Genomic DNA, 27,684 nt, shown 5'->3' with positions numbered 1-27,684 from the left:
ATTGACAGGTGTCCAGCAAAGCCAGGTTCTTTTTGTGCTTTACATATACTTATGTCACTGCATGTAATCCTCAATCCTCACAATCTCACGAAGGTTCCAAAGCTACAGACCCTGCAACCACCCTGTTTGTCCATGTCTGCCATGATTTCCGCTGACCTTTTGGCTGATGAAAACTTGAGACTCATAGAGTCAACTCAGACAGTTATCAATGGTGGAGTTAGGATTACAACCCGAGTTTGACTCCCAAACTCTTATTCTTGCCACAAATCCAAACCACCAACTCCTAGCAAATTACTTATTCTGAGTTATTAAAGCAGTCTTGGGAAAATAGGCAAAATATCTTTATTTCCCTTATTGTGCCTATTGTTGCCTCCACCTCAGAGTTAGGCCAAAAACTGAGGAAAATCTGCCCATTTACCACTAGAAAGATCATTAAGTAAGACATAAATAAAGTCACATCAAAATGATGGTGGAATTAGTTGGGAAAGCCAACAGCAGACATGGCTTTAGGACATGTATTTCCTGTATATAAGAAAATCCTTTTGAGGATTGGAGGTGAGGAATGGGGGAGGAGGGGAATCTATTGACTACTGAGTTTGTACAGAGGGTAGCTCTTTCTGGAAATTCAGGGACAGTTACCCAGAATAAATCACAACTAAACTGAGATGAGAAGGTGGAGTAGGAGTTAACTCTATGGGAAGGTAGGAACTGAACATCAAGTGCAAAGGCCTGTGAAAAATTGAAGAGAAAGAGAAGGACATTATCAAGAAGCTAAGAGTTCACCAACAAGTCTGTGGTGAAGAAGCTGAAGGGGAAAGAATCAAAAGTTGAGGTTGTGAGGTAAGGGCCAGGTCATGCAGAGTGTCACAGGCCATGTTAAAGATATTGAATATGATGTAAGGGCCATAAGGAGGCATTGTAGGATTTTCTGTAGGATCAGGATATGATCAGATTCACATTTCCTTGGAAATATGAGGGAAAATCCTTCATTTTCGCTTCTCATTCTCTGACATAGGCATGTAGTTTAATAAATTTCTTGCACATTTAATTCTGAATTGGCATCTGCTTCTTGGAGAATCCATACCAACACAAATTCACACAATTTTTAGAAGTAAATGAGTTAGGATATCTGCATAGTATTTAAAAAAAAAGATTTTATTTATTTATTTGAGAGAGAGCAAGAGAGAGAGAGAGCAGGGGGAAGAGCAGAGGGAGAGGGACAAGCAGACTCCTTACTAAGCAAACACAGAGTGTGATGCAGGGCTTGATCTCATGATCCTGAGACCATAACCTGAACCAAAATCAAGAGTTGGATGCTTAATGGACTAAGCCACCTGGATGCCTCTGCATAGTACTTTTTGTTGTTGTTGTTGTTTTAAAAGGATGTTCAATCAGTTTCACAGGCATCTGTTAAATTCATTCTTTGCCAAAACTAGCTTTAGGATCAGGAAGTGACCTACAGGATAACCAAATACTGTCTTTCTGGGGTAGGTGTTATTTCAGACCATATAGTACCATGTTCCATTGCATTGCTATGGTAAAGACTATCCCATGACTTGAAGGGATAATACTTCCCCATAAAGTACTTTTAAAAAATTGCTTATGATAGCTGCCTGGTGGCTCAGTTTATTAAGCAATTATTAAGCATCTGACTTAGGCTCAGGTCATGACCTCAGGGTCTTGGGATAGAGCCCTGAGTCAGGCTCCCTGCATGTCCCTCTGTCTGATCCTTCCCCCTGCTCATATTCACTCTGTCTCTCTCAAATCCTGCTTACCCAGTAGAGTTTGGATCATTAATTGAAAGCCATGAAAAAAAATGTCCTAAAATTTGGTCCCAGGGGAGGATCACGCTGTCCATTTATTGTTAGACCTAGATATCTGAAAGGGAAGTAGAATCTTGAAATTATTAATGATTTTAATGAAAATAATGATAACATTTTCTATCAGAACATTATAACTGTTACTCTACTTACTGGGATATTATAGTGGTAATTCCTTTTCTTTGTTGATGCAAAATTACTGTATATCTTATCCACAAGTACAGTATATTCTACATAATATATAGCATTTAGGAAAATGGTTAAATCACTAAAGTGTAAAGCCAGTGCTTTTAAATCACATAGATTACTAATATTAGTTCATTATCAGCCTACAGTAAAGTCTCTAGTTATGAGTCATAGACCAATCCTATGTAATATTTAGGACTAGTTGGAATTTTTTTTTTTTTCAGATTTATTTGAGAGAGAGAGAGAGAGCACACACAAGAAAGAATACAAGCAGGGGCAGTGGGTGGAACAGAAGGGGAGAGAGGAGCAGACTCCCTGGTGAGCAGGGAGCCTGAATTGGGCTCCATATCACTAGACCCAAGATGAAGGCAGACACTTAACTGATTGAGCCAGCCAGGCGCCCCTATTTATTTATTTTACAGACAGCAAGCAAGTTGTAGGGGAGGGCAGAGGGAGAGCGAGAGAAAGAATTTCAGGCAGACTCCATGCTAAGCATGGAGCCCCATGTGAGGCTGATGTGGGGCTTGAATGCGGGGCTCCATCTCACAACTCCAAGATCATGACCTCAGCCAAAATCAAGAGTTGGATGCTTAAACAACTGAATCACCCAGGTGCCCTTAATTAAAGCCATTCTTTGGAGAAAATGTATTATTGGAATAACTTATCTGAGCCAAAGTCCTATGAAATGTCCAAACAATTCTTCTAACCCTTTCTTAGAATGACTAATATTTGTTTGGGTTACAAGATAACTATGGAGGTTAAAACTCATATGAATGACTAAACTCAAACTTGTTCCCATGACCCTTGGGCCAAAAAAAAAAAAAAAAAAAAAGAAAAAACTGAATTCACATTTAATTAAAAATTAAATTTGAGGTTGAGAAGGAAGAGTAATCACTTTAAATGTGTTGCAATCCATACTAGAACCTATTTGAAAAATGTGTTGAAATCCATACTAGAACCTATTTAAAAAATTTGCTCTATTAGTCAGTCTCGCCTTATGATAATACAGCAAAATCTTCTTTTATCTATATTGTGAAAGCATATGGACCAGAAGAGAAAAAGACAAAATAGTAAACCTTGGTTTGGTATAAGAGATTAAATTGACAGAAAAAAAAAATGGAAAAAGGAAATCATTAAGGCAGTGGCTGGGAGCTTGAAAACAAAGATAAGTACAGTGAAAACAGATGTAAACAGCAGAGAAAACTGCTCTGAGCGTAGGAGAGTTTAAGTTTCTGTATAATTCACCTCTCTATGAATTTTCTCTCTGATTCAGGATGTGAGCTAGCAAGATTAGTGGGATAGTGAGTTCTAAATCTCTTATTATAGTGAGAATAAGCATAGTAAGTGACTAGAGGATAGGCATGTTCATGACCTTAAAGCTAAAAGTTAAAATCTGTACTTTATAAGAAAGCGATGACTAAGTCACTTGATTAAAAATCTAATAGTTGGCAAAATTCAGAATGTCCCTTATATGCACGACTACTGGGCTATTTTCATATTTGAGTTAAGATCAGCAAATGTGAATGTGTTCATATATATTATCTGAAGCCAAGTAGAACAGCAATAGTAGGATTCATATAAGATAATAGTAGGATTCATATAAGAAGGTGACCAATAGATAACTGACCTTTATCTTAGTATGTGTTTGTATGTGTACTCCAAATGACATATATAATGACTAGGAATATAAAAAGTTATTTTCTAGGCTATTCCTTAAAAAAGAGTTATGTGTGTAGAGGCTGGGGAGGAGAGAATAAAATGAGTATTTATTGAGTGCTTACTATACGTCATGTGACTATTCTAATTTTACTTAATTTAGTTTTAATAAAAACATTATGAGAAAATATGAATAAGCTCAATTTACTAATAGGTGTTCTAAACAAAATTAAAAATTTTTAGTAAAAGCAATATTCACAGTTTTCATTACCTATTAGTTTTTTATTTTGTTCTCCTGATATAAAAAGTATTAATCGTAAGAGCTACTATTTATTGAGTATCTATTATGCTCAAGGTATTGGAACTCATAATTTACATACTTTTTTTTTCATTTTCAGCACAACCCCACAGAAAGATAGGTATTATTACCACCAGTTTATAGAAGATATACTTGAGGCCTAATGGGTTTCCATAAATTGCTTCAAAAATAGAGTTAGTTAAGTCACAAAATAAAAATGTAGAGTCTGATTTTTCTGATTAAAAACCTCTTATTCCATCCACTATACCATGCCATCATCGTAACATTTTGAGACTTAGTTTTTATGTTCAGCATTCCATGTGTTTTTATTTACGTTCATAAATACTTCTGTCTAAACAGTTCCTTTCAAAATATATGAGGGCAAGGAAGGATATATCAAATTCTATGTTATTTTACACATTTACAAGATTTATAAATCGCTTATAAGATTTAAGCCATGGGGTACCTGGCTGGCTCAGTGGTACAACCTGTGACTCTTGATCTTGGGGTCATGAGTTCGAGACCTATGTTAAAAAAGATCTAAACTAAGCTCAAAACAAAACAAAAACAAGAGGCCTGTATAGAAAAAAAAAATTTTAAGTAGGCTCCACGCCCAACGTGGGGCTTGAACTCACAACCCTGAGATCAAGAGTTGCGTGCTCTACTGACTGAGCCAGCCAGGCACCCCAAGAAAAAATATTGTTAATAAAAGATCAGCTGGAGGAAAGGTAACAAATGGAGGCCAAGATTCCTACTTCTGTTTAGCTTTGTATTACCTAAAGAAAAGAATTATTCATGATTTATTAATAGCCATACTTCAGGGTGCCTGGGTGGTTCAGTCAGTTAAGTGTCCAGCTCTTGGTTTCAGCTCAGGTCATGATCTCTCAGGGTCCTGGGATTGAGCCCTGAGGTGGGCTCTGCACTCAGCACAGAGTCTGCTTGTTCCTCTCTCTCTCTGCTCCTCTACCTGCTGCTCTTTTTCACAAAAAAAAAAAAAAAAAAGAAACCCAAAAAACCTTAAGAAAACCCAATACTTCATTAACAAAATTCTCCATTACTGTATGTTTTATCTTCTATTTCCTATTCATCTAGTATATGAAGGGAAGTCTTTTTTTTTTTCCAGAGTAACAGTTTTCAGTTAAAGGCATTCAACCTTCTTTATCTTTAGTAAGATATTCTTTTGAGGCCACTGAGGCCCATCACTGATGATACAGGGATAGGCAGGCAGAGCTATACACAATGTCTCTGCTTGATTGGAAGCTGTGGCTCTCTCTGTCCAATGCTGAAATCAACTTGTCACAAATTCAAGTAAAGTAGCAATGAATCCACACCCAAACAGTATGGTTAATAAATGACTGAAGTGGTCAGGTTCAGATTCTCCTTCACTTACTCTGCAAGATTGGAACCCAGTGAGTCTCAGGCACTGTGTGAAGACAGAAAGATCAAGAACACTGATGCTGCTCTCAGGATTCACTTCCCAGTGGGTGAGAGAGGCCCGTCAGCAATCCGATATAAGAAGGAGTCCTAACTATTATGTTTTACCTCTTTGCAAAGTGTTGTAAATACACAGAGGACCTGGGTTACTCTGTTGAGACTGCCATGGCAAAATACCATAGACTGCATGGCCTGAAAAACAGAAATGTATATTCTCACAGTTCTGGAGGCTGTGAAGTCTAAGATAAAGGTGCTAACAGATTGGGTTCCTGATAAGAACTCTTATCCTGACTTGCAGATGGTTACCTTCTTGCTGTGTCCTCATATGGCAGAGAGCAAGCTCTCTGGTGTTTCTTCTCATAAGAGCACTAATCACATCATGACAGTCCCATCCTCATGAACTCATCTTATTCTATTTACCTTCCAAAGACCCCACCTCCAAATACTATTACACTGGGAGTTAGGGCTTCAGCAAATGAATTTTGGAGAACACATTTAGCCCATAACAGGAGGGAAGGGTTAACTCTGCATAGGGTTGTAGAGAAGGCTGTTACAGAGGAAGTGACTCCTGAGCTTGTTCTCATTTAATAAGAGGTCACAGCAGAGGAGTAGGGAGAGTATACAATGTACCCTCCCTCTGACAGCAGAAAAAAAACCCAGGAGAAGGACCACAGGGTGCCTGGGTGGCCCAGTCAGTTAAACATCTGTCCTCAGCTCAGGTCCTGATCTTGGGGTCCTCTGATCGAGCCCCGAGTCGGGCTCCCTGCTCTGTGGAGAGTCAGCTTCTCTTTGTCCCTCTCCCCCTGGCCAAACTCCTGCTCTCTCTCAAATAAATAATATAAAATCTTAAAACAAAACAAAACAGGAGAGGGAATAGATAGTGATCATTTCAGGGAAAGTAAGGAATAAGGCAGAAAAATTAAATTGGGACCAGATTATAGAAGGTCCCTGTGTCTGATGCTAAGGAGCTTAAAAATTTCTTCATATGGGCAGTGGGAAGCTGATGAAATTGTGTGTGTGTGTGTGTGTGTGTGTGTGTTAGAATAGTTTGTTTGGATAACAGTAATGCAAGTTTAATATTTAAAAACTGGATTTTTAAACAATTTCAAACTTACATAAAGGTTGCAAGAATAGTACAAAGAACTCTATATATTCTGTATCCAGAATTATTCATTGTAACTATTTTGCCACTTTTGCTTAATGTTCTCTCTCCATATACAGCATAGATATTATTTATGTAGACATATACAGACATACAGATATGGATATGCATGTTTATCTGTATACACATGCACCTATATACAGACGTATACATACTCATGTGTATGTACATACATTCTATTTTTTTTCTGAGCTAGTTGATTCTGCTTATTTTTCGATTTCCTGATTAAGCCTTGAACACAGCAGATACTGAATAAGGATTGTAGACTGAAAGCCATCTCTTAGTAGCATAAGAAAAAGGAATGGCCGAGTTTCCTTCTAGGCAAAGAGGGCTGGGAAGACTCAGGGGATTTCCTTGCAGAATAGAGGAACCCCTGGGGTGCCTGGCTGGCTCAAATGGTGGAGTATGCAGCTCTTCATTTCTGGGGTTTGTGAGTTTGAACGTTATGTTGGGTATGCAGATTACTTAAAAATATATATTTTTGAAAATTGAGGAACCTGAGTTAGCAGGCCAGAGCAACTCCTCCCCTGCTGCTGAGAATCAGTCAAAAAGGAACTAAGAGGGTGCAGGAGCACACAATGCTTTGTACCAGGGCCACAATCCCCCATCAAGAACTTCCAAACTCAAAAAAATCTGAAATGTAATTTTGTATCTCATTTGGCAGCAAAATCTGACCTGAATTGATTTGAAGCTCTTGACCTGTTTCTTTATCCCACTCACTGTGCATATTCATATATTTCTCTGCATGACTATTAATGTGATTGATAACAAATGCTGTTTTAGAACTTAATATGTGCCCCAACTATCCCCTTTCTAAAATTCAAAAAATTCTAAATTTCAAACTCATGGGACTATAGAGGTTTCAGATGAGGAAATGCGGAAGTATATTTGAAAAGTTGGGTAAATACTACCTTTGCCACCTAGACTGGTTCCTTTTTTTTTTTTTTTTTTTTTTGACTGGTTCCTTTAAATGAACATTTCACTCATGAAAATGTGAATGGAAGCCAAAAGTATCCCTAGACTTTGGCATCTTATATCTGGAGCTACAGAGAGGGCCTTCATTTTGCCTGTTCTGACTCATTCTGTCCATTTCAGCATCTTTGGCTCTTTGCTTCATTCGGCATGTCCCTCAGCATCCACTACAGGCCTTGCTCACCAATGGATCCAAAGCCCTCACTCTTCTTCAAGATATGGTTTTTGCTATATGATCTCTGACCCTCCTGCCTCTAAGAAAAGAGCTTATCAGCCCCCATTCCTCACCTATCCTCCCTCTCCCTCACTGTGCTATGCCCTATGGGACTCATCAACTCTACCTGTCTCCTGCTGGCCTGCCCTACATCCTGGGGAGTGGGGAAGTGTGTATAAGAGAATCAGACCCATCAGCCATTCAACTTTCAAGTTGGTCATTTGCTGACTAATCATTTATTTATTTATTTATTCATTCAAGAAATATATATATCAAAAATCTACAATACGCCAAATGCTATGTTAAGTATGGGAAATAGAGCAATTCACTGACATATCTGATGTCACCATTGAGTTTACAATCTAGCAATGGAAAAAGATGTTAAATAAACAATCAACTACAACTGTAGTAAGTGCTACAAATGGGGATGAAGAGTGAGTGCAGTGAGAGTGTACAAGAGGGGCTAAGAGAGAAGGGGCCAAACCTGGTGTAGAGGCTCAAAGAAGGGCTCTTGGGGGAAGTGACTTTTGAGTTCAGATGAGAAGGATAAGTAGGAGGCAGCCAGATGAGAAGGGTGGTGGGGGCAGGAAGGATGGAGGTGAAGAGAATTCCAGGCATAGCAAACTGCCTACAAAGGAGGCAAGACAGGAAGGAGCTTGCCCTAAATGTGAATGTGGAAGCCATAACTGTGGCTAGTGAGGAGAAAGAGAGCAAGCCTGGGGTGAGGTAAAATAACTTTGGTCTTTATGTTAAGAGACAATCTACCACTGAGGAGTTTTAAGTAAGGATGTGACTAATCAGATTCTAGGTATCAGACAACTCCGGTTTGTGGAATGGAGAAGGAAAATTCAGATTGAGTGCATGAGGAACTGAATATATCATTCACATGACCCTAAGTAGGATTGCACCTCCCAGCCCCTGAAACACTGGGTTACACAGCCTAGCTCCACATGGGTGAGGCCAGGGCTTCCAGGAAGGCCTGGCCATCTCCAAGGGGGAAGTGGTATATGACTGCCTCTCCAGGCGGGTCCTCAAGACTGCTTTTCACCTCCAAGAGTAAAGTCTATCCCAGAAAAGCTTGCCTGCGCTCCCTCTCTTTATGCTCCCACATATATCCACTCTAAAACCTTTCAGCCTGACCACCTCGGTAGTTCAACTGTTCCACAACCAAAGAAGGCTTTCTCTCTTAGACTTTGCTCCATATTTTGCATTTGAATAGTCTATAAAAATCACAGTTGGGATGATTTCTCCTTTAAGTTTATCATCCATCAATGCTATTTAAGCTCTTAAGGTAAGATGGCCATGAAGTTTGCATTAAGAATCATAATCATATGTTATCATGATTCTTCACTCAAATAGAGCAGCATTTACTCTGGCTTACTTCCATACTCCAAGACTTTTATGCTGCCTGCTGGCATGAGGAACACTGCTGGAATTCATTCTTGAACAGAACTTTTCCTGAACTGAAATTCTACACTAAAAAGCAGTGAAGGAAACTTGTTACCATTCATTTATTTTGGACTTGGATTCAAAGGGTGGGAGGAATAGGGGAAGGACAATAGTTCTTTGAGACCAGTTAGTAGAAGGCCAAAAATCCCTCATTAGACTAAATAGCCTGAGGCAGAATTATGCAATTATGCAGAGCAATTATGCAAAGTGTATCTTTAGCAGGAGGGGAAAGATAAGATAAATATATGTCATGAAGCATATGAAGCTTTTGCCAAATATTATACATGGTCCCTCTGAATTCTAAAATGTCCCTGGTCTTCACCGCTCTGAAATTTTATTGATAGTGATAAAATTATATATTCAGAAGTTAAAGGAATTTGTACATTTGAGGTTGAGCTTTTTTTCTTTCATTTTTGTATTTGTATCAAAATAACATTCAAATACAGGAGGAAACAAGTATTGCACTCTTAAGGACTATTTAGTATTCCAAAAATATTAACAGCCACCTAAAATCCACCACTTGGAGTACTTAAAATGTAATACTATTCAAACATGACTCTATTATTTCCAATTGTTCCTCTAATTGTGGCTTTGGATCCCAAAGGATTCCAGCAACCTCTCAAAGTAGAAATTTAGTAGTTTAGTGCTGAATAAGGTCTCTTTCTGGAAGGTGTGAAGGTTTGAAGGTCTGTCTTTTCTTTATTCTCCAAATGCTGTACACATCTTCCTAAGAAAAATTTGCACTCTTTTTCTGGACTAAGATTTATGAATAACTGCCAAATTTAAAAAATGGTTTGAACAAAAGCATATTATTAGCAGACTGGCAGTTTATTAAAATTCCACAACTATATTTCCATCTAATGTTCCACATTATCCTTGCCCACAGCCAACCATCCCCCAAAACTAGCAATCTCAGAAAATAGCAAAGTGTGTTAAGAACTTTCTTTCAGACCATACTGATTTTACTTGGTCTTTAGTTCATAATATACTGTGAAATTATCCATTTCAACATTAATAACCTAAAGATGTGCACTGGAAGGTTATCTTGGACCTTGTAGGTGAGAAAAAAAAGTTATGAATATGTTCAAGTTTTGAAAATTCTATTTGGTACAAGTTGAGTGAGAGGAGCCTCCCGTGTCTCTGTCTCTCTCTCTGTTTCTGTCTCTATACCTATACTCAGTCTCTATCTAGATCTATCCTCTCTGCTTATAATGCCTGACTCATTTAGGAGAAAAGGCAACCCATCCATATTCTAAAGTAACTTAAACACGTACTGTGAGGCTGCTACATTAGTTGAAAGACTTACAACACTGGAGAAAAGCCCAAGTAAAAATGATAACATTTCCAGGAGATTAACGCAGTTTAGAATTTTGTGTTTATTTCGTCTTCCTAAAAAATCTTGATGGTCCAACCAGTGAGACATCAAAAATCCACCCAGAACTTGAGTTAATATATATTTGTAACTATACTCAGAACTCTGTATACCCACCTCTCTCCTCCCTACAAACATGGCACACATTTCTTTTGCTGTTTTTCTTCTTCACTCTGTTTGCCATTAAAGCCAGGAATTCAAAAATGAGGAAGTTCTGAAGGGCAGACTCTACAAAACTGACCTAACTTGGCTTAAGCTCTTAAAAATTTTGGCCCAGGGTAGCCAAATATATTCTAGTTATAATAGTTGTAAGATTTATGGGTTCAAATTCTATGAAACTGAAAATCAAGGAATAATTTTTTCTTTCCTTATCTAAGGAATTATTTTTTTTAATTCAAGCAGACTTTCAGGATGAGAAAATTTACCATATTTTTAGTTTACCATGCCTTTGGGGGCATTTTGTTCCCTAACAGCTTTCTAAACCCATAATTATAGATAACTTTTAATTGGCTCAAATTATTCTTAAAATGAGTAAAGGGAGAAACTACTAATTTGTTCCTCAATATTAAGTCTTCTCTTCTTGCTTTAGAATTTTAGATGAACACAAAACCACACTAGCTAGAGAGTAATTTCTTTCTGTCTCCCTTGCAAACCAAATTTTGCCATTGACATGTGAGTGTATATGACTGGAATTTTCAGGTCACATTAGAAAACTGCTTTTCTTCATTTCCTCTTTCCCTATATTTATTACTTAATAAAAATTACCTATTTTATGAAAATTGATACTCTCCTGGGAATAGAAAAGCTAGTGAAAATTGTCCTCATGTTCAACTTGTTTCCAAACTAAGAGGGATTAGTAAAATAAATTCACAAATAACTGAAACAAAGTAAAACAAGACAAGTAAGCATAATAGATGTATACACAATGCTAAAGGTTCAAAGGAAAAATATATCTGGCCTGAGGCATCCAAAAAATAATTTATTCAGGAGTTAATGATTGAGAAAGGTGATAACGAATAAAGTGGGAGAAGCTGGCACCCTGGCCCTGGCCCTGGCCCTGGCCCTGGTCCACCCTGAAAAATGCAGAGAAGTCAAATGCTTCCTGTGAATCTTGACACAGACACCGAGTTAGCTGACATTATTCCAGCAACGCTGTGGGTCAGAAATGTGTTCACTACTTTACATGTCTAGCTTTCTATAGGTGCTGTAACATGACCACAAACTCAGTAGCTTTAAAACAACACAAATTCAATACCTTAGCATTCTGAAGATTAGAAATCCAAAACGGGTTTCACAGGGCCAAACTCAAGGGGTGGGCAGGGCAGCAGTTCCTTTCTGCAGCCTCTGAGGAGGATCCATTTCCTTGCCCTTTCCAGCTTCTAGAGTTTGCCCACATTCCTTGGCTAGTAGCTTCTTCCTCTGTCTTCATAGCAATGCTGATAGAATTCTCACACTGCATCACTCTGACCTTCCTTTTCTACTTTAAGGAGACTTGTGTATACGTGGGACCCATCCAGAGGATCCGGAAAAATATCTCTATCTCAAGGTCAGCTGATTAGCAACCTTAATTCCTTCTTGCCATGTAACATTATATTCAGATTCTGAGGATTAGGATGTGGATATCTTTGGGAGGCCATTATTCTGCCTATCACATATAATCTCATTTAATCTTTACAGATCCATGATGTTGGTACTAGTGTTAACTCTATAAATAAGAAATGAAGGAATAGAAAGATTAAGGGATTTGCCCATGATTACCAAGCCACTAAATGGCAGGTCAGAATTGAGAACTCAAATATTTCTTACTCCAGGGCCGAAACTTTGATAAATACCAAAAATCTGGGTCACTTTAAAGTGACCAATAATTCAGTGTTAAAAAACCACTAGTCCCAGGTAACTGGCAGGTTTTAACACTGAGAAACCCCCTCCGTCCCAGGCAAACTACAATGGTTAATCACCATATTTGAACACTTAACCCAAATCTCTATTACAATAGTTTAGTGAGAATTTATTAAGAGCCTGGTGACCAGAGATCATCACTAAATTCCAGAGGACTCCATTGTGGCAGGATATGGTGCTTTACAAGGCACAGAGATGGCAGAGAAACTCTACCTCTTCTTCCAAGTTAATGTTTCCCTGGCTTTGAAAGAGGACTTCAACTACTCCCAACTACTGAGTTCTTGTTTCCTTCTTGTATTTTAACTCTGGCAAAAGAGTAGGCAAAGCGTCCCCTGATGGGAACTGAAACTACCACCTCAAGCAATAGGGACTTCCCTGAGTCATCAAGACCCTCTACTCATGACAATGATGACCTGACTTTTATTGCCTACCTGCACATACCCACCAACCTTTGCCCCATTTTCCTTACATAAACTTGTAAGTATTTTTAAAAGATTTTATTTATTTATGAGACAGAGAGAGAGAGAGAGACAGACAGAGAGAAAGAGACACAGGCAGAGGGAGAAGCAGGCTCCATGCAGGGAGCCTGATGTGGGGATTCGATCCCGGTCTCCAGGATCACGCCCTGGACTGAAGGTGGTGCTAAACCGCTGAGCCACCCCGGCTGCCCTAAACTTTTAAGTATTTTGGGCACTTTGGAGATAGTCTTTGAAATGCTAATCTGTTGGCCTTACTGAAATAAATTCCTTTACTGTTTCACCACCACTCATTTCTCTGTCTTTGGATTTTGTCAGCAGCAAGGGACAAACCTAGTCTGCTGAGGCTCTTGGAGCCAGGTGCTCTCATAGCCCTTCTGTCCAACTAGTTTGACTAAAAGATGCATTCGCTGAAGATGGTCCAGATAATTTACTCCAAGAAGATTCATAAGTAGGGCCTTGAATGTAGATGGGAAAATATACTTGAGGTAGAAAATTTAGAATTACTACAATTAGTGTCTTGAACTGACAATAGAAACCCACCCTGGGACAGGGATTGGAGTACTTTGTTTTTATAGGAGGTGATTCCAAGAGGCATTTGTGGGGGCTGGGAAAGAGAAGAAAGGATGGAAGCCAATATAGTGGATGATGATGAATAGGTTACTGATAAGGACAGCTGGATTACTGACAATGGACAAAGTTACTGAAAATGGACAGATCCCACTGGGACCTTTGAGAAGATGGTGTAGAACATGCATCAGAGTTGTTCCCTGCAGAGGTGAGGAAGTTAGGATTCTGGCCAGGCAGTAGGAAGCCTGCAGCATGCACTGAAACCGAAACTGCCACGGGGATATGGGCAGAGCACCAATAGTTCTAATTTGCCTATCCAAATCATTTCCTGAGTCTTCCCACTTCTCATAATTTCTACAGTGACAATCCTTGTTTGAGCCACCACAGCAGTTTCCCCATTGGCTTTCTTGCTTCCACTTTTCCTCCCCACCCAATCCCCACAAAATAGCCAAATGTCTTTTCTAAAGCATGACTCCAATTATGTCACCCACACCCTAGCAAAAACTCAGATTCTTGTTACCAGCTAGAATCTAGCTTCCTCATTGCCTTCAAAGCCTTCCATGGTCTGGCTACCTCATCTCTCTGATCTTACCTCCAAGTAAACCTGGTTCATTACTCAGCTATCTACTTTTCTTTTTGTTGATTATATTTGTTTCAGTCTTTGCTCTTTGGGTTCTCTGCTTTTTCCACATTAACTCTAATAATCACCTCCACACAAAGGCCTTTTCTTATTTATTAACCCAGTCATTCATTTCACTGACTGTTAGAGCAATTATTGGTCCCCTAAAAACTCTTTTTGTTTTCATATTTATTGTCTCTCTCTGCACACTATAACGTAAACTCCTAATTGGCAGTAATTTGGAATATCTTGTTCAAAGCCATGTTCCCAGTACCTAGAATGGTTCCTTGCACTAGGGATTTCAGAGATATTTCCTACCGAAAAAATGTTTCCAAGATGGATGAAGTTGAATGGAAGGGCTTATCTGTCTTGATTATCATAAACATAACTCCAATATACCATGTTTATTACTGGTTTACAATATCATGAGGAGATGATTTGTTAAGAAAAAGTAAAACTGATGAGATTATGAAAAATTTTTCATCAGTGAAGTCCCATTTAATGAAGTCATTATTTTCAAAGAGGTTTCTAATCCTAATGTTCTAGATATTTTTAGAATGGATATAAAATGACAACTTAGAATTTTCTTTTTCCTTTTAAGTAAATCTACTTCTAGATCTGGCTTAAAATTATTCTCTTCCAGATTTAGTCAATGTATTAAAAAGTAGCTAAAACTAACAGTATTGAAAAACATATCAATCAACTTCCGGGAGGTAAGTTATTACTTTCTGCAAACCTAGACAGCTCTACTTGGTCTAAATCTTTAAATTAAGGCTGTAATTTTTTATTTTCTGTATTGTGGTTCCTAACTTCCTGTTCTACTGTTGACTAATTATATGTTGCATCAAATCCCATCTCATATGAAGACCTTATTAAAAATTTGGAATGAAGTTGGCAAATTTTAAATAGAAAGAAATAAATGCACACTGTCAGAGTTCAGTAGGACACTGACAGTGGAACACAATACTCCAAAGTGAGTCTCAAAGCCCTTCAAATACAGCCCAACATACATTGCAGCCTTCTGCCCTCCTTTTCCCTCCCCCCACTCCCCACCAGTCACCCCGTTTTGTCTACACCTGTTACAGAAGCAGGCTTCCTCCCTCTTGCCTGTCTTTGCCTGGGCTCTTTCCCAGCCTATCCCCCATCCTGTCAGCATCCTCTACTCTCACACCTCTCTTCTTTCATGTTCCAGCTCAAGGTTTCCTTCTTCTAGGAAGCTCTTTCCAAACCCCCAGGCACTTGCTTGGTCTTTATTTCTGTGCTCAGTGTTCAAATTATACTTGGTAAAAATATGCCTAACATCCCTCTTTTCAAACTGCTGTGTAATGGTTTATGTCCAAATCAACATCCATCCTGCTGGATGATCTCTCAGGGCAAGAACACCATCTATTCTGGAATCCTCAACACTTACCATACTCACTACAGGAAGTGCTCACTAAGTAGCCGGTGAATATTCTACTCATTTCAACATACCTTGGGGTTCTAAGAGGGTGTGTTCTGCACATATTATTTTGCTCTGCATTGGTAATTGGCAATTGGCAGGGGTTGGGGGACATGTTATGTTCATGTCTCCTCTTTTTCCCTATATTCTCCCTTCTGTCTTCAGAATGGAACAGCAACTAGATGAAGAGACTGGACTGAGGTTCTGACACCTTATATATATACTACCTCTGACACCAGGACTCAGGCATCAGCTTGCAGGGCTTTTCTCTGACTTCTTATTTCTTTTTATGAATACTTCTCCCATCTACTCTCCCTTTCCAAGAGTTCTTGTGCCCTTGGGCTTTTCAAGTTCCCTATCTAGGGCTTTCTCATCTTCCTTGACACTTCTATCAATACCCCAAAATTACTTAAATATATGTATACAGGAACCTTTCTATTTTAAAAGGCATAGATTACTTCCAATGAAATTCTACTAAGTGGGACTCCTGGGTAGCTCAGTGGTTGAGCATCTGCCTTCGGCTCAGAGTATGATCCCCAGGTTCTGGGATGAGTCCCACATTGGGCTTCCTGTGGGGAGTCTACTTCTCCTTCTGCCTGTGTCTCAGCCTCTCTGTGTGTCTCTAATGAGTGAATAAAAAAATATTTAAAAAAAGAAATTCTAATAAGTAAACTTTTTAATTTGGCATCTAGCTGTGTTTTACTAATTCTAGCACTCTGCATCTAAGCCTTCCATATAAAATAACTTTTTATAAAAAAACACATATTTATTAATTTGCTAATTACCAACTTGCATGTTGTGACCTTTAATTTTAAGTGTCAGCTTGAGTATGGTGTCCAGATTAAACATTCTGGGTGTGTCTGGGAAGGGTATTTCCAGAAGAGATTAGCATATGAATCACTGGACTCAACAGATTGCCTCCCCCATGTAGATGGGCCTCATCCAATCCAGTGGGGGCCTGAATAGAGCTATTAGCAGAAAAAGGAGGAATTCACCTTCTTTTTTCCTGCCTCATTGAATACAATAGGACGTCTCATATCTTTCCTGGGACTGAAATTTACACCATCTGTTCCCTGGTTCTCAGGCCTTCAGGTTTAAGACTGAATTACATCATTGGGTTTCCTAGGTCTCCAGCTTACAGTTGGTAGATCATGGGACTTCTTAGCTTCCATATTCACATGAACCAATTCCTCATAATAAATCTCCATATTTATATCTATATCTATATTTATATCCACCTCCTATTAGTTCCATTTTTCTGAAGAACACTAACAGATTTAAAATATATACTTTATATAAAATAAATACAAATAAAGCCACAATGTCACTTCTGCTCATTTTTTAAACTACCAGTACTCCATAATACAGAAATTTACCTCAATAAATTAATTTCTGACTGAATTTCAATTGTTTTAAATAACTCTTTAATCTAATATTGGCCTTACCCTACAGATTTAAGGGGAAAAAAAGCCTAATTCACCTCGAATTCAGTATCACATTTTGAGTAGGTGTTTTTGCCTCACCCTTTAAATACCAACTCAAAAAGTTTTCAAAGCAAATTTATTAATTTGTGTTTTTTTTCTTTTTTTTCAAATAGTAAACTCTATATTTGATCAAGTAAAGTCCTATTATTTCATCATTACATGAGAGGGTTTTCTTTAATGTTTAAAAAATATTTTAAATTCAAAGTGTAGAAGTCATTTGAATGTCACTCTATAAAACTGTAGGAAGCAATAGGTTAAAGTTCTTTTCTCCTTTCCCATCCCCATTTCTCTGGAGACCACTTCTGCTGGCAACTGGGTACACATTTTTCCCAATGATTAGGATTTCCTTCAACCCTCCTTCTTACAAACTTTTTCCTTCAACTCAATAGTTCCCTAAATATATCCCTGACTGGCTCTCCTTTGCTGAACTGCCAATTATGAAAGAACTGTCCTCTTTATACTTTCTTTTTTTTTCTTTTTTTAAAAAATTTTTATTTATTTATGATAGTCACACAGAGAGAGAGAGAGAGAGGCAGAGACACAGGCAGAGGGAGAAGCAGGCTCCATACACCGGGAGCCTGACGTGAGATTCGATCCCGGGTCTCCAGGATCGCGCCCTGGGCCAAAGGCAGGTGCCAAACCGCTGCGCCACCCAGGGATCCCTATACTTTATTTCTTATTCATTCTTCAACCCTGTAACTCTCTGTCCCTCTGCTCTTCTGATACTACTCTCACTAAAATACACCCATGCCCACATAGCTACCCAATTCAGGAACTTTTCTTCCTTCCCAGTCTTCATCTCACTTGATATGGCTTCTTCCTCTGAACCCTGGCATCATGAAGTCCATTCCTCCCTTGCCTTCTAGGACAACACTCTCCTGGTTTTCCTCCTATCACTAATGGCTACTTTTCAATTCCTGTTTGTCCTATCACACCTGTGTTTCTCATGTCAGTGTTCCATAGACTTCTACTCTTGGGTTTTCTTTCTTCTCTTCTACATGTCTTTCTGTATTCTCATCCACCAGTTTCAACTATTACCTTTGTGAAGGATTTCTTTTCCTTTGGTGCCCATGATTTTTGGTCACACTGCTTTGAAGAATCAAGAGGTAGACCAAATGAAGGGTAATGGGAAGCAAAGTAAAGCTTATTGAGCCACGCTAAAGAAAAGTTTACTGAGCAACAGTTACAAAAAAGAGGAAGGGGACCCAAGAGGGTAGAGTTGACAATTTGGTGTTCAAATCTAGGGGTTTTTATGGCCTCTTTGGTGTAGACTGTTTTAATCTGATTAACCCCATGCACCTGTCACCCAATCAGGTTTTTGTCCCCATGCTCATCTAGCTATCAAGTAGTCGTTCATGTGGGAAAGGGTGGAGGGTTACTTCAAGGGTGGTGAAGACCAAGAGGTCTGTGGTGGGACCAAGAGGGTAGTGGCCACCACTGCCCTAGGGCATGCTTGCCAGCTTCAGGCCACCAGATCAAGCTCTTTGTTTAAATATCTCACTAGCTAGTGAACTGGCCCCTGGGCCTAAGTTAGGAAGCCCAAGGTTAGTCCCTTTCTTTCTGTCACACACAAGTTCTAAGTCCTCTTAGTAGGATGACTTAGAGCAGGGGCATTGAGGAAAGTCTAGAATAACAGAATAGGAGTCTTTCTTTTTCCTTTTAAGGGCTGTTTTGCTCTTAGGATGGGGTAGGGCAGGGGGAGGCTTGCCCCTGATGACTTTTCTTCTGACTATCCTTCATTACCTATATACTAATAACTTCCAGATCTGTCTGTAGACCCTGATGTGAATCAGGCTAATGCCATCTTGGGCAAATCTGCCATGATAACCAGTTTGTGACCTGAAACCTTCTTGATCATGACCTCCCTCCTCCCCCACCACCATTCTTTTGTTTGGCCACACACTTACATACACCATCAGTGTATGTTGATCTGCCCCAGAGATAGGACTCTTCTTAAACATTCTCCTTTTTTGGGGGGGAGGGTCCCTAAACATGTACTCCTAGCTTCCAGGGCTATAAATTCAGGTCTTAAAGGAGGTGAGGTTGTGGAGATCTGCTTGTCTTTGTGGCAGCCCAAGACATGCTTCTATCCGTAAGTTCCCTTAATAAACCATTTCCTGTCAAGCTGGACTTCGAAGCATTTTTCTTTGGTCTTCTGGCTCCTTTGGCCTTTGGAGGTCATTTGCATATACCTCTCTTTCATGGAACAACCCTACTCTTCTCCTGACTTACAAATGCCCAAATCTATTTTCTAATATCTCTAATGGGCTGCCCCAGATTCACAATTAAACTCCCCTTGTTTGTAGCTGAATTTGTGATGTCTCCCCTCTCATCATAACCTGATATTAACCTGATCCTCTTCCTATATTCCATAGCTTGCTCACATTCCCACTCATTCCTGTTGACCAAACTGAAACAAGTGAATCTTTCTCTTCTCTTTGCCCATCTTCGTATCTAGTTTCTCAGTAAATTATTTTACTATTACTCTGAAATATTCTGTTCTGTCACTACCACATTTCTAAAGATACTTTCAACAATCTCTGTGTGAGTTATTATAACACTTTAAAACTAATTTCTCATCCTTTAATCATAGAACCTTCAAGTCATTATCCAGATTGCAGTTATTTTCTGATACATCCATTTCAGTTCCCTGTTTTAAAACCTCCAATATTTTCTACTATTCACAGGATTTTAAAATGCATACCTAAAAATTAACAAGTCAGGAAACAGCAAATGTTGGCAAGGATGGGGAGAAAGGGGAACTGTCTTACATTTTTGGTGGGGATATAAGCTAGTACAGCCACTCTGGAAAATAGTATGGAGGTTCCTAAAAGTTAAAACTAGAACTACCCTATGACCCAGCAATTGCACTACTAGGTATTTACCCAATGGATACAAATGTTGTGATCTGAAGGGGCACCTGCACCCCAATGTTTATAGCAGCAATGTCCACAATAGCCAAACTATGGAAAGAGCCCAGATGTCCATCAACAGATGAATGGATAAAGAAGATGTGGTATATATACAAAGTGGAATTTTACTTAGCCACCAAAAGGATGAAATCTCACCATCTGCAATAACATGGATGGAACTGGAGGGTATTATGCTAAGCAAAATAAGTCAGTTAGAGAAAGACAATTATCATATGGCTTCACTCATGTGTGGAATTTAAGAATCAAAATAAAGGAGCATAGGGGAAGGGAGGGAAAAATAAAATAAGACAAAATCAGAGAGGGAGACAAACCGTAAGAGACTACTAACTATAGGAAACCAATGGAGGGTTGCTGGAGGGGAGGTGGGTAGAGGGATGGGGTGACTGGGTGATGGGCATGAAGGAAGGCATGTGATGTAATGAGCACTGGGTGTTATATAGGTCTGATGAATAACTGAACTCTACATCTGAAACTAATAATACACTGTGTTAATTGACTTAAGATAAAAAACACATACCTGTTATAATCACATATTACACACATTAAATGATAACTCTCTCTCACACACAAATAAGGTAGTTAGCCATCAGATTCCATTTTATCTAACCATCCCTGCCTACTAATTCCCTATCTTTTAACCATTCCTCAAGCTGTCTGAGTTCCTGCTTGCATTTGGGTCCTTGCTCAGGGTGTTTCATCAGCATTCAACCAGCAATTTCATTGTAATTGAACTGTGAATATGTTCTCTCTTCGAGAGAAGTGAGCAGTTAAGATGATCCCTGTTTTTTAAATCAGGGAAAGGTTGACACCCCTGGGGGGCGGGTCGGAGGGACACTCCTGGGGGTGTCTAAGGGATGCCTGGCCCAGCCTGTGCAGCCTGGACACCCAGTGGATGTTGGATGTCACTGACAGGGGACAGGACAGGCTCAACGCCAGTTGTTTTCTTGGGGGTGATCTTCCTGAAGGCGGGAATGCTGTATCTGGGCAAGTCCTGGGCGGCTGATGGAGCCAGGCTAGCAGGTGTCACCCCTGGTGGGGCTGCACTGGCTCTGATTGCCCACTGGACTGTCTAGGCAGGGGTGTGGAGTGTGGTGCCAGAGACCATGCAGGACGTTAGGGGACAGCTGGCTCTGTTTCCAATCATTGAAAAAGGAAATGACCTTAAAACGACAGTGTTCTGTTAGTTGCAGATCCTTGTGGTAGGGAAGTAGAACAACATCTGTAAAGTCAGGGTTTCTTCAGTCCACCTAACAGGAAGGCAGTAGATTTTTCTTTCCTCTGAAATTAAAGCAGCTAAATATAAAGAGTACTATTACCTTTAAAAATGTTTAAGAATTTCGGAAAGGACTTCAATACTGTGGGTGTGTCTGATTTGCTGCTACCCCCACTTCACACCTATCAGTGGCCTGGCTCCCTGTTAGCTCGTTCTACCTCAGGAGAGCCAGAACTGGGGTCTCTTCTGACCTGGGTCATGTGCAGAGCTTTAGATCTTCTTCTGCTACAGAGTAACCCAGCAAGGATACGTTAATGATGGTCCCATTTGTCACTTTCTGTGATGACCATCTTATTGTGAGAGTCTCCTCGAGGTGGCGAGCACTCTAGCAGCCTTCAAATGCTTGACTTGTGACCTCAGCATTTCCAGCCTTTTTGGCTTCAGAGATTCCATTAGCTCCATTAGCTTCAAGCTTTGTCTATATATAGACAAAATTTCATTCACCTTGGGCTAGACTCAGACCGGCTTAAATTGGACCCAGTTTGACCCAGGACCACATCCAATTTTTAAGTCGGACCCAGTCTGATAACCACCAGCAGTTCCCAGTGTGGAATCTGGGGAGAATGGGGAGACAATTGGGGGAGGGCTTCCAACCACATGGGGAACTGTGGAAATCCAATGGGATCAGGAGCTCAACACAGGGAGTGCAGAGCTCAGAGCAGGGCGCAAGTCACCCAGGGTCCTGGGAAGTCAGGAGAACTCCAAGTGCTTGCAGGTGTATGCCTGTGTTTCTCCTTGTCCCCAAAGCTGCTAGATGTCGCTTCACATCCCATCACTGCTGCTAAATCTGTTAACAAAACTCAGCTGAATAAATTTAAAGATTAAATTGGCTATTTAATGATGCAGGAGTCAGCATCCTCGTCTAGCCACAGGTAGGAGCTTTGTGGAGCCATGGGAAAGGAAAGGCTTTCCAAGGTGGAAAGAGTGTGGAAGGACTTTTATGGAGAATGCACGGTTTCGGGCAAGGTCAGCTTCCTCAGGTAACGGAAGGGGTCTGTGGGACAGGGTATAAAAAGTTGCATTCCTGGCATTGAGGCTGCAGTTAGGCGTAAAGTCTTGATCTGCTGTTATGGAGTTTCGCCCAGTGATTGCAGTTTGTCCTGCTGTCTTCTTTCAGCAGTTCAGATATGTATTGAATATTTATCATGTATTAGTTACTAGGATACAATACTGAGAAAATAGACATCTATATTCTTCTCCCAGAGCTAGATGTTAATCAGTTATGTGATTTTATATATATGTGTGTGTATCTATATACACTGGACCTGGACCTGTGAAACATGGGGGTTAGGTGTGACCACTCCCCATATAGTCGAAAATCTATACAAAGTGTGACTCCCTGGAAACTTAAGTACTAATAGCTCACTGTTGAGAAGCCCTTCCCGTAAACAGTTGACTGACACATATTTTGTGTTATATGGACTGTGTACTCTATTCTTACAATAAGATCAGCTAGAGAATGATACAGTCCTGTAATTGTATTTATTGAAAAAAAAGATCTGTGTAAGTGGACCTTCAGTTCACACCTGTGTTGTTGAGGGATGAGCAAATCTGAGGAACGAGGTTGGTCACAGGAGGTCAACGAAGGGGGCTGGGAATGTGATGTAAGATGAGCCCCAACAGCTGGGCTGGGCTGGGCTGCAAGTTTGGTCTCTATCTTCAGAAAGATGGGCAGCTGTTGGCAGCATCCAAGCAGGGCATTGCCTTCATACCTTGTAGTTCAGTCATTCCTTGATGGGGGGGCCCAGAAGGAGCTCCTTAGGGACAGGTAACAAGGACTGGCCTGGGAAGCAGCCAAGGCCCACTGCATGAAAATGCCAGGCTACAAACACGTGAATCCCCAACCCGGGTGGGGAATTGTTCTTGGGCAAATGCAGATGATCGCTCCATAGGTCTGGGAGCATGTGGTGTCAGCATCCCAGAGCCCTGTGGACCTTGGGTCCTTGCTACCTGCCTCCTTCCCAAAGACGGCCAGTCTCCTGCTCCCTGATGTTTGAGGCCAGTTCTGCCTGCTGGTGGGCTGGTACTGACCCCACCGGATGACTAACGTATCTGATTATGAACATGCCCCAGATGCCCCTCTCTCCCCGTGCCGCTGCAGGTGGACATCTGGGCTGTTTCCGATTTTGGAATCATGAATAGTGCTGTTTTGTGCATTCTGATGTGTGTTCTGTGTTACACGTTTCTTGATGCACATGCTCACGGTTAGCTGTGTGCTTGGCACAGAATTGCTCCCTGGTCTGTTTTTCTGAGTGGCTGATTCAACTTCACTACTCCTTCTGGAAGGTTTGGAAGCTCATCCAAGCTCAATGTTCTTAGCCTTTTTGGTTTTAACCATCCTGATGGGTGTATGGTTTTCATTTTTCATTTCAATTTGCATTTCTCTGATAAGTAATAAAGATGAACATCTTCTCCAGTTAATTGGCCATTTGGAGATCTTTCATGAGGTGCCTTTCGCATATTTTTCTGTCGGTTTGTCTGTCTGAGGATTTGTAGGAATTCTTTGTATGTTCTGGATATCCTTCTCAGCTTTTTTTTTTTTTTTTTTTTCCTTCTCAGCTTTATGTGTTGCTCATCTTTCCTACGTTATGGCTTGCCTTTTCACTCACTGAGTGGTGTCTTTTTTTTTTTTTAAGATTTTATTTATTCATGAGAGACAGAGAGGCAAGGACATAGGCAGAGGGAGAAGCAGGCTCCTTGCAGGTAGCCTGATGTGGGACTCAATCCCAGGACCCTGGTATCATGACCTGAGCCAAAGGTAGATGATCAACCACTGAGCCACCCAGGCAGCCCTGAAATGGTGTCTTTTGAAGAATCTCAAGTTTTGTATTTGTTGATATTTATTATTATTGTGGATGTATTAAAGTTTTTGTCTTTCTTGAGCATCTAAATACTAATATATATATACTTAGACAAGCATGAATTTTTTTTTTCTCAGAATCTATTCCTTTCCTGGCAATAGTCCTTGAATTTTCTTGGGTGGCCATTCTTCTCTCTTCTGGCCAGGCCCTGGGGGTCACAGTCCCATGACACGTAGGGCTGACTGGTCAGCACACTTTTATCCTTCCGATTACATGATAAATTCATGGATAAGAAGTGGCCCAAATTGGCCCAAACTCATAGGGGATGTTCAGGGTTTGATAGGAAGAGATGGTCACTCTTCCTGCATCAGAGCATGGCCATGGGAGCTGCTGGCCACCCTGTTGCCAGGAAATGACAACAAAAAGGAGAAACCAGAGCCAAAGTATAGACAGGCTCTCTGAGAGATGGAAAGACCAGGCCTGGGTGGCTCAGGCTGCTGTATAGGGCCCTGTGTAGACCTTTCAGTGACAAGTCTACCCCTCCGGAGAAAGCATCCCTTTCTTTCGGGCCCACTAGGCTGAGCTTCCTCTCACACCGAGAAGGCACTCACTGATATGCAGAGTAAACTGCCTTAATGTAATCTTTTTAAATGTCTATACTGCGTCCCGCTGAATGTAAGGACTGTGATTGCATTTTATATTCTAATCAATGCTATTTTGGACATCCTTGAAGAAATACATTTTGGGAAATGTACATGTTTTAAGTTTATAGAATGAAAATTTAGGAATCAAAGAATATGTACTTTTAAAAATATTTTGACCTACATTGCCAAATAGCCAAAGTTAAGGCCCATTTATTCTCTTACCAGCAGTGTATGAGAAAAAGTCTGTACATGATAATTTTATTTTATCATTTAGTTATTGCCAAGTTAGAATATGAAAAATGACATCCTTTTGTCTTAACATCACATTTCTTGATTACTAATTGTTTTTATATGTTTATTGGGCACTGGTATTAATCTTTTTTGTGAATTTATTGCTATTTATTTACTTATTTCAAAAGTCATTTTATTTATTTTGTTATTTTCATCATGATGCATGTCCTTCATCCCCATCCTCTATTTCTTCCATCCCCCCACTGATCTCTCCTCTGGTGACCAACAGTGTGTTCTCTGTAGTTAAGAGTCTGCTTCTTGGTTTTTCTCTCTCTCTTCCTTTCCCCTTTGTTTGTTTCTTAAGGTCCACAAATGAGTGAGATTATATGGTGTTTGTCTTTCTCTGACATATTTCACTTACTATAACATTCACTGGCTCCATCCACGATATTGCAAATGGCAAGATTTCATTCATTTTTATGGCTGAATAGTATTCCATCCTGTTTCTACACCACATCTTCTTTATCCATTCATTAACTTGTTGGACACTTGGGCTGCTTCTGTAATTTGACTATTGTTGATAATGCTGCTGTAAACATCAGGGTGCATGTCTCTTTTTGAATTGGTGTTTTTGTTTCCTTCGGATAAATACCCAGTAGTGTGATTGCTGGGTCATAGGTAGCCCTATTTTTACTTTTTGAGGAACATCCATACTATTTTCCAGAGTGGTTGTACCAGTTTGCAATCCCACCAATAGTGTAGGAAGATTACCCTTTCTCCACATCTTCACTAACACCTCTTTTTTGATTTTAGCCATTCTGACAGATGTGAGGTGACATTTCATTGTGGTTTTAGTTTATATTTCTCTAATGATAAGTGATGTTGAGCATCTTTTCATGTGTCTGTTGACCATCTGGATGTCTTCTTTGGGGAAATGTCTATTCATGTCTTCTGCCCATTTTTAAATTGGATTATTCATTTTTGGGGGGTGTTGAGTTAAAGAAGTTCCTTACAGACTTTGGATACTAGCCCTTTATTTGATATGTCATTTGCAAGTATCTTCTCCCATTCTGTAGGCTGCCTTTTAGTTTTGTTGACTGTTTCCTTTGCTGTGGAGAAGTTTTTATCTCACTGAAGTCCCAATAGTTCAATTTTGCTTTTGTTTCCCTTGCCTTTGGAGACGTGTCTAGTTGGAAGTTGCTGTGGCCAAGGTCACAGAGGTTGCTGCCTGTGTTCTTCTCTAGGATTTTGATGGATTCCTTTCTCATATGTAGATCTTTCATCCATTTTGAGTCTATTTTTGTATGTGGTGTGAGGAAATGATCCAGTTTCATTTTCATTCTTCTGCATATGGCTAATTTTCCCAACACCATTTATTGAAGAGACTGTCTTTTTTCCATTGGATATTCTTTCTGACTTTGTAGGAAAGATTAGTTGACCATAGAGCTGAGAGTCCATTTCTGGGTTCTCTGTTCTGTTTTATTGACCTATGTGTCTGTTTTTGTGCCAGTACCACATTGTCTTGATGATTTACAGCTTTGTAATAGAACTTGAAGTCCGGAATTGTGCTGCCATCAGCTTTGGTTTTCTTTTTCAAGATTTCTTTGGCTATTTGGAGTCTTTTGTGGTTCCATACAAATTTTAGGATTGTTTGTTCCAGCTCTATGAAGAGCTGGAGGGAGAAGCAGGCTCCATGCAGGGAGCCTGATGTGGGACTTGATCCTGGTGGTATTTTGATATGTATTGCATTGAATGTGTGGATCACTCTGGATTGCATAGACATTTTAACAATATTTGTTTTTCCAATCTATAAGCATGGAATGTTTTTCCATGTCTTTGCATCATGTTGAGTTTCTTTCATAAGTGTTCTATGGCTTTCAGAGTACAGGTCTTTCTCCTCTTTGGTTAGGTTTATTCCTAGATATTTTATTGTTTTTGGTGCAATTGTCAATGGCATTGTTTTCTTAATTTTTCTTTCTGCTGCTCATTATTAGTAGATAAGGATACAAAAGATTTCTGGATATTGATTTTTGTATCCTGCAACCTTACTGAATTCATTTATCATTTCTAGCAGTGTTTTTGTGGTCTTTATGGCTTTCCCTACATTGTATAATGTCATATGGAAAGACTGAGAGTTTTACTTCTTCCATACCAATTTGGATGCCAAAGTTTATTCCTTCCTCTTGTCTGATTGCTGTGCCTGTGACTTCTAGTCCTATGTTGTACTAAACACTGGTAACAGTAGGCAACTGTGTCATGTTCCTGACCTTAGGAAAAAGGCTCTCAGTTTTTTCCCATTGAGGATGATGTTTACTGTGGGTTTTTATTGCTTTTCTGCAGTTTGCATTTTTTCTTTCTTTTGAGGTTTTATGCTTTCTCTCATTTATTTATAATAGCTCTCTAAATATTAAGGATGTTAATTCTTTCCCTTATTTTTGTAGGTTTTTCTAGTTTTTGTTTTTCAATTGTTAATCATACTTTGTAACCTACAATCCATCTGAAATTTAATTCTTCTTGTTATTATTTCTCAAATGGCTATCTGGTTGTTCCTGAGCAATTAAAATAATTTGTTTCATGAGCTGAAGGCCCTACTCCTTCTCCTCTCTCCCAGTCACACTCCCATTCTGTCCAAGGGTTCCTATATCAGCAGAGATTTCCAGTGGCTTATGGATGGAAGTCAGTTGGGATGGCCAGCAGCTCAAAGCCAGGAGTAAGTGCACCTGTGTCCAGGAATGCCCAGCAGGACAGCA

At 39.7% G+C, this 27,684-nt stretch overlaps 1 protein-coding gene across 26 annotated transcripts in view; it reads left to right on the top strand.

The window, feature by feature from the left end:
* WDR27 (WD repeat domain 27) overlaps positions 1-27,684 on the top strand; it is a 216,172-nt gene that overhangs the window by 38,857 nt on the left and 149,631 nt on the right. For 21 of the 26 annotated variants that reach the window (XR_005353816.1, XR_005353815.1, XM_038526603.1 and 18 more), the window contains one exon: positions 12,051-12,109. The exons of the other annotated variants lie outside the window; for them this stretch is intronic. Coding sequence is in view for 2 of the 21 variants with exons in the window: in XM_038526587.1 (XP_038382515.1) it covers positions 12,051-12,109 (59 nt within the window). In the remaining 19 variants the exon portion in view is untranslated. Of the gene's footprint in view, positions 1-12,050; positions 12,110-27,684 lie in introns of those variants that run through there. 26 annotated transcript variants of the gene reach the window in all.

This window comes from Canis lupus, chromosome 1 (genome assembly GCF_011100685.1).
Source record: "Canis lupus familiaris isolate Mischka breed German Shepherd chromosome 1, alternate assembly UU_Cfam_GSD_1.0, whole genome shotgun sequence".
Lineage (NCBI taxonomy): Eukaryota > Metazoa > Chordata > Mammalia > Carnivora > Canidae > Canis > Canis lupus.
Note: the sequence above shows the minus strand (reverse complement) of the source record. Positions and strands in the feature narration are given on the sequence as shown.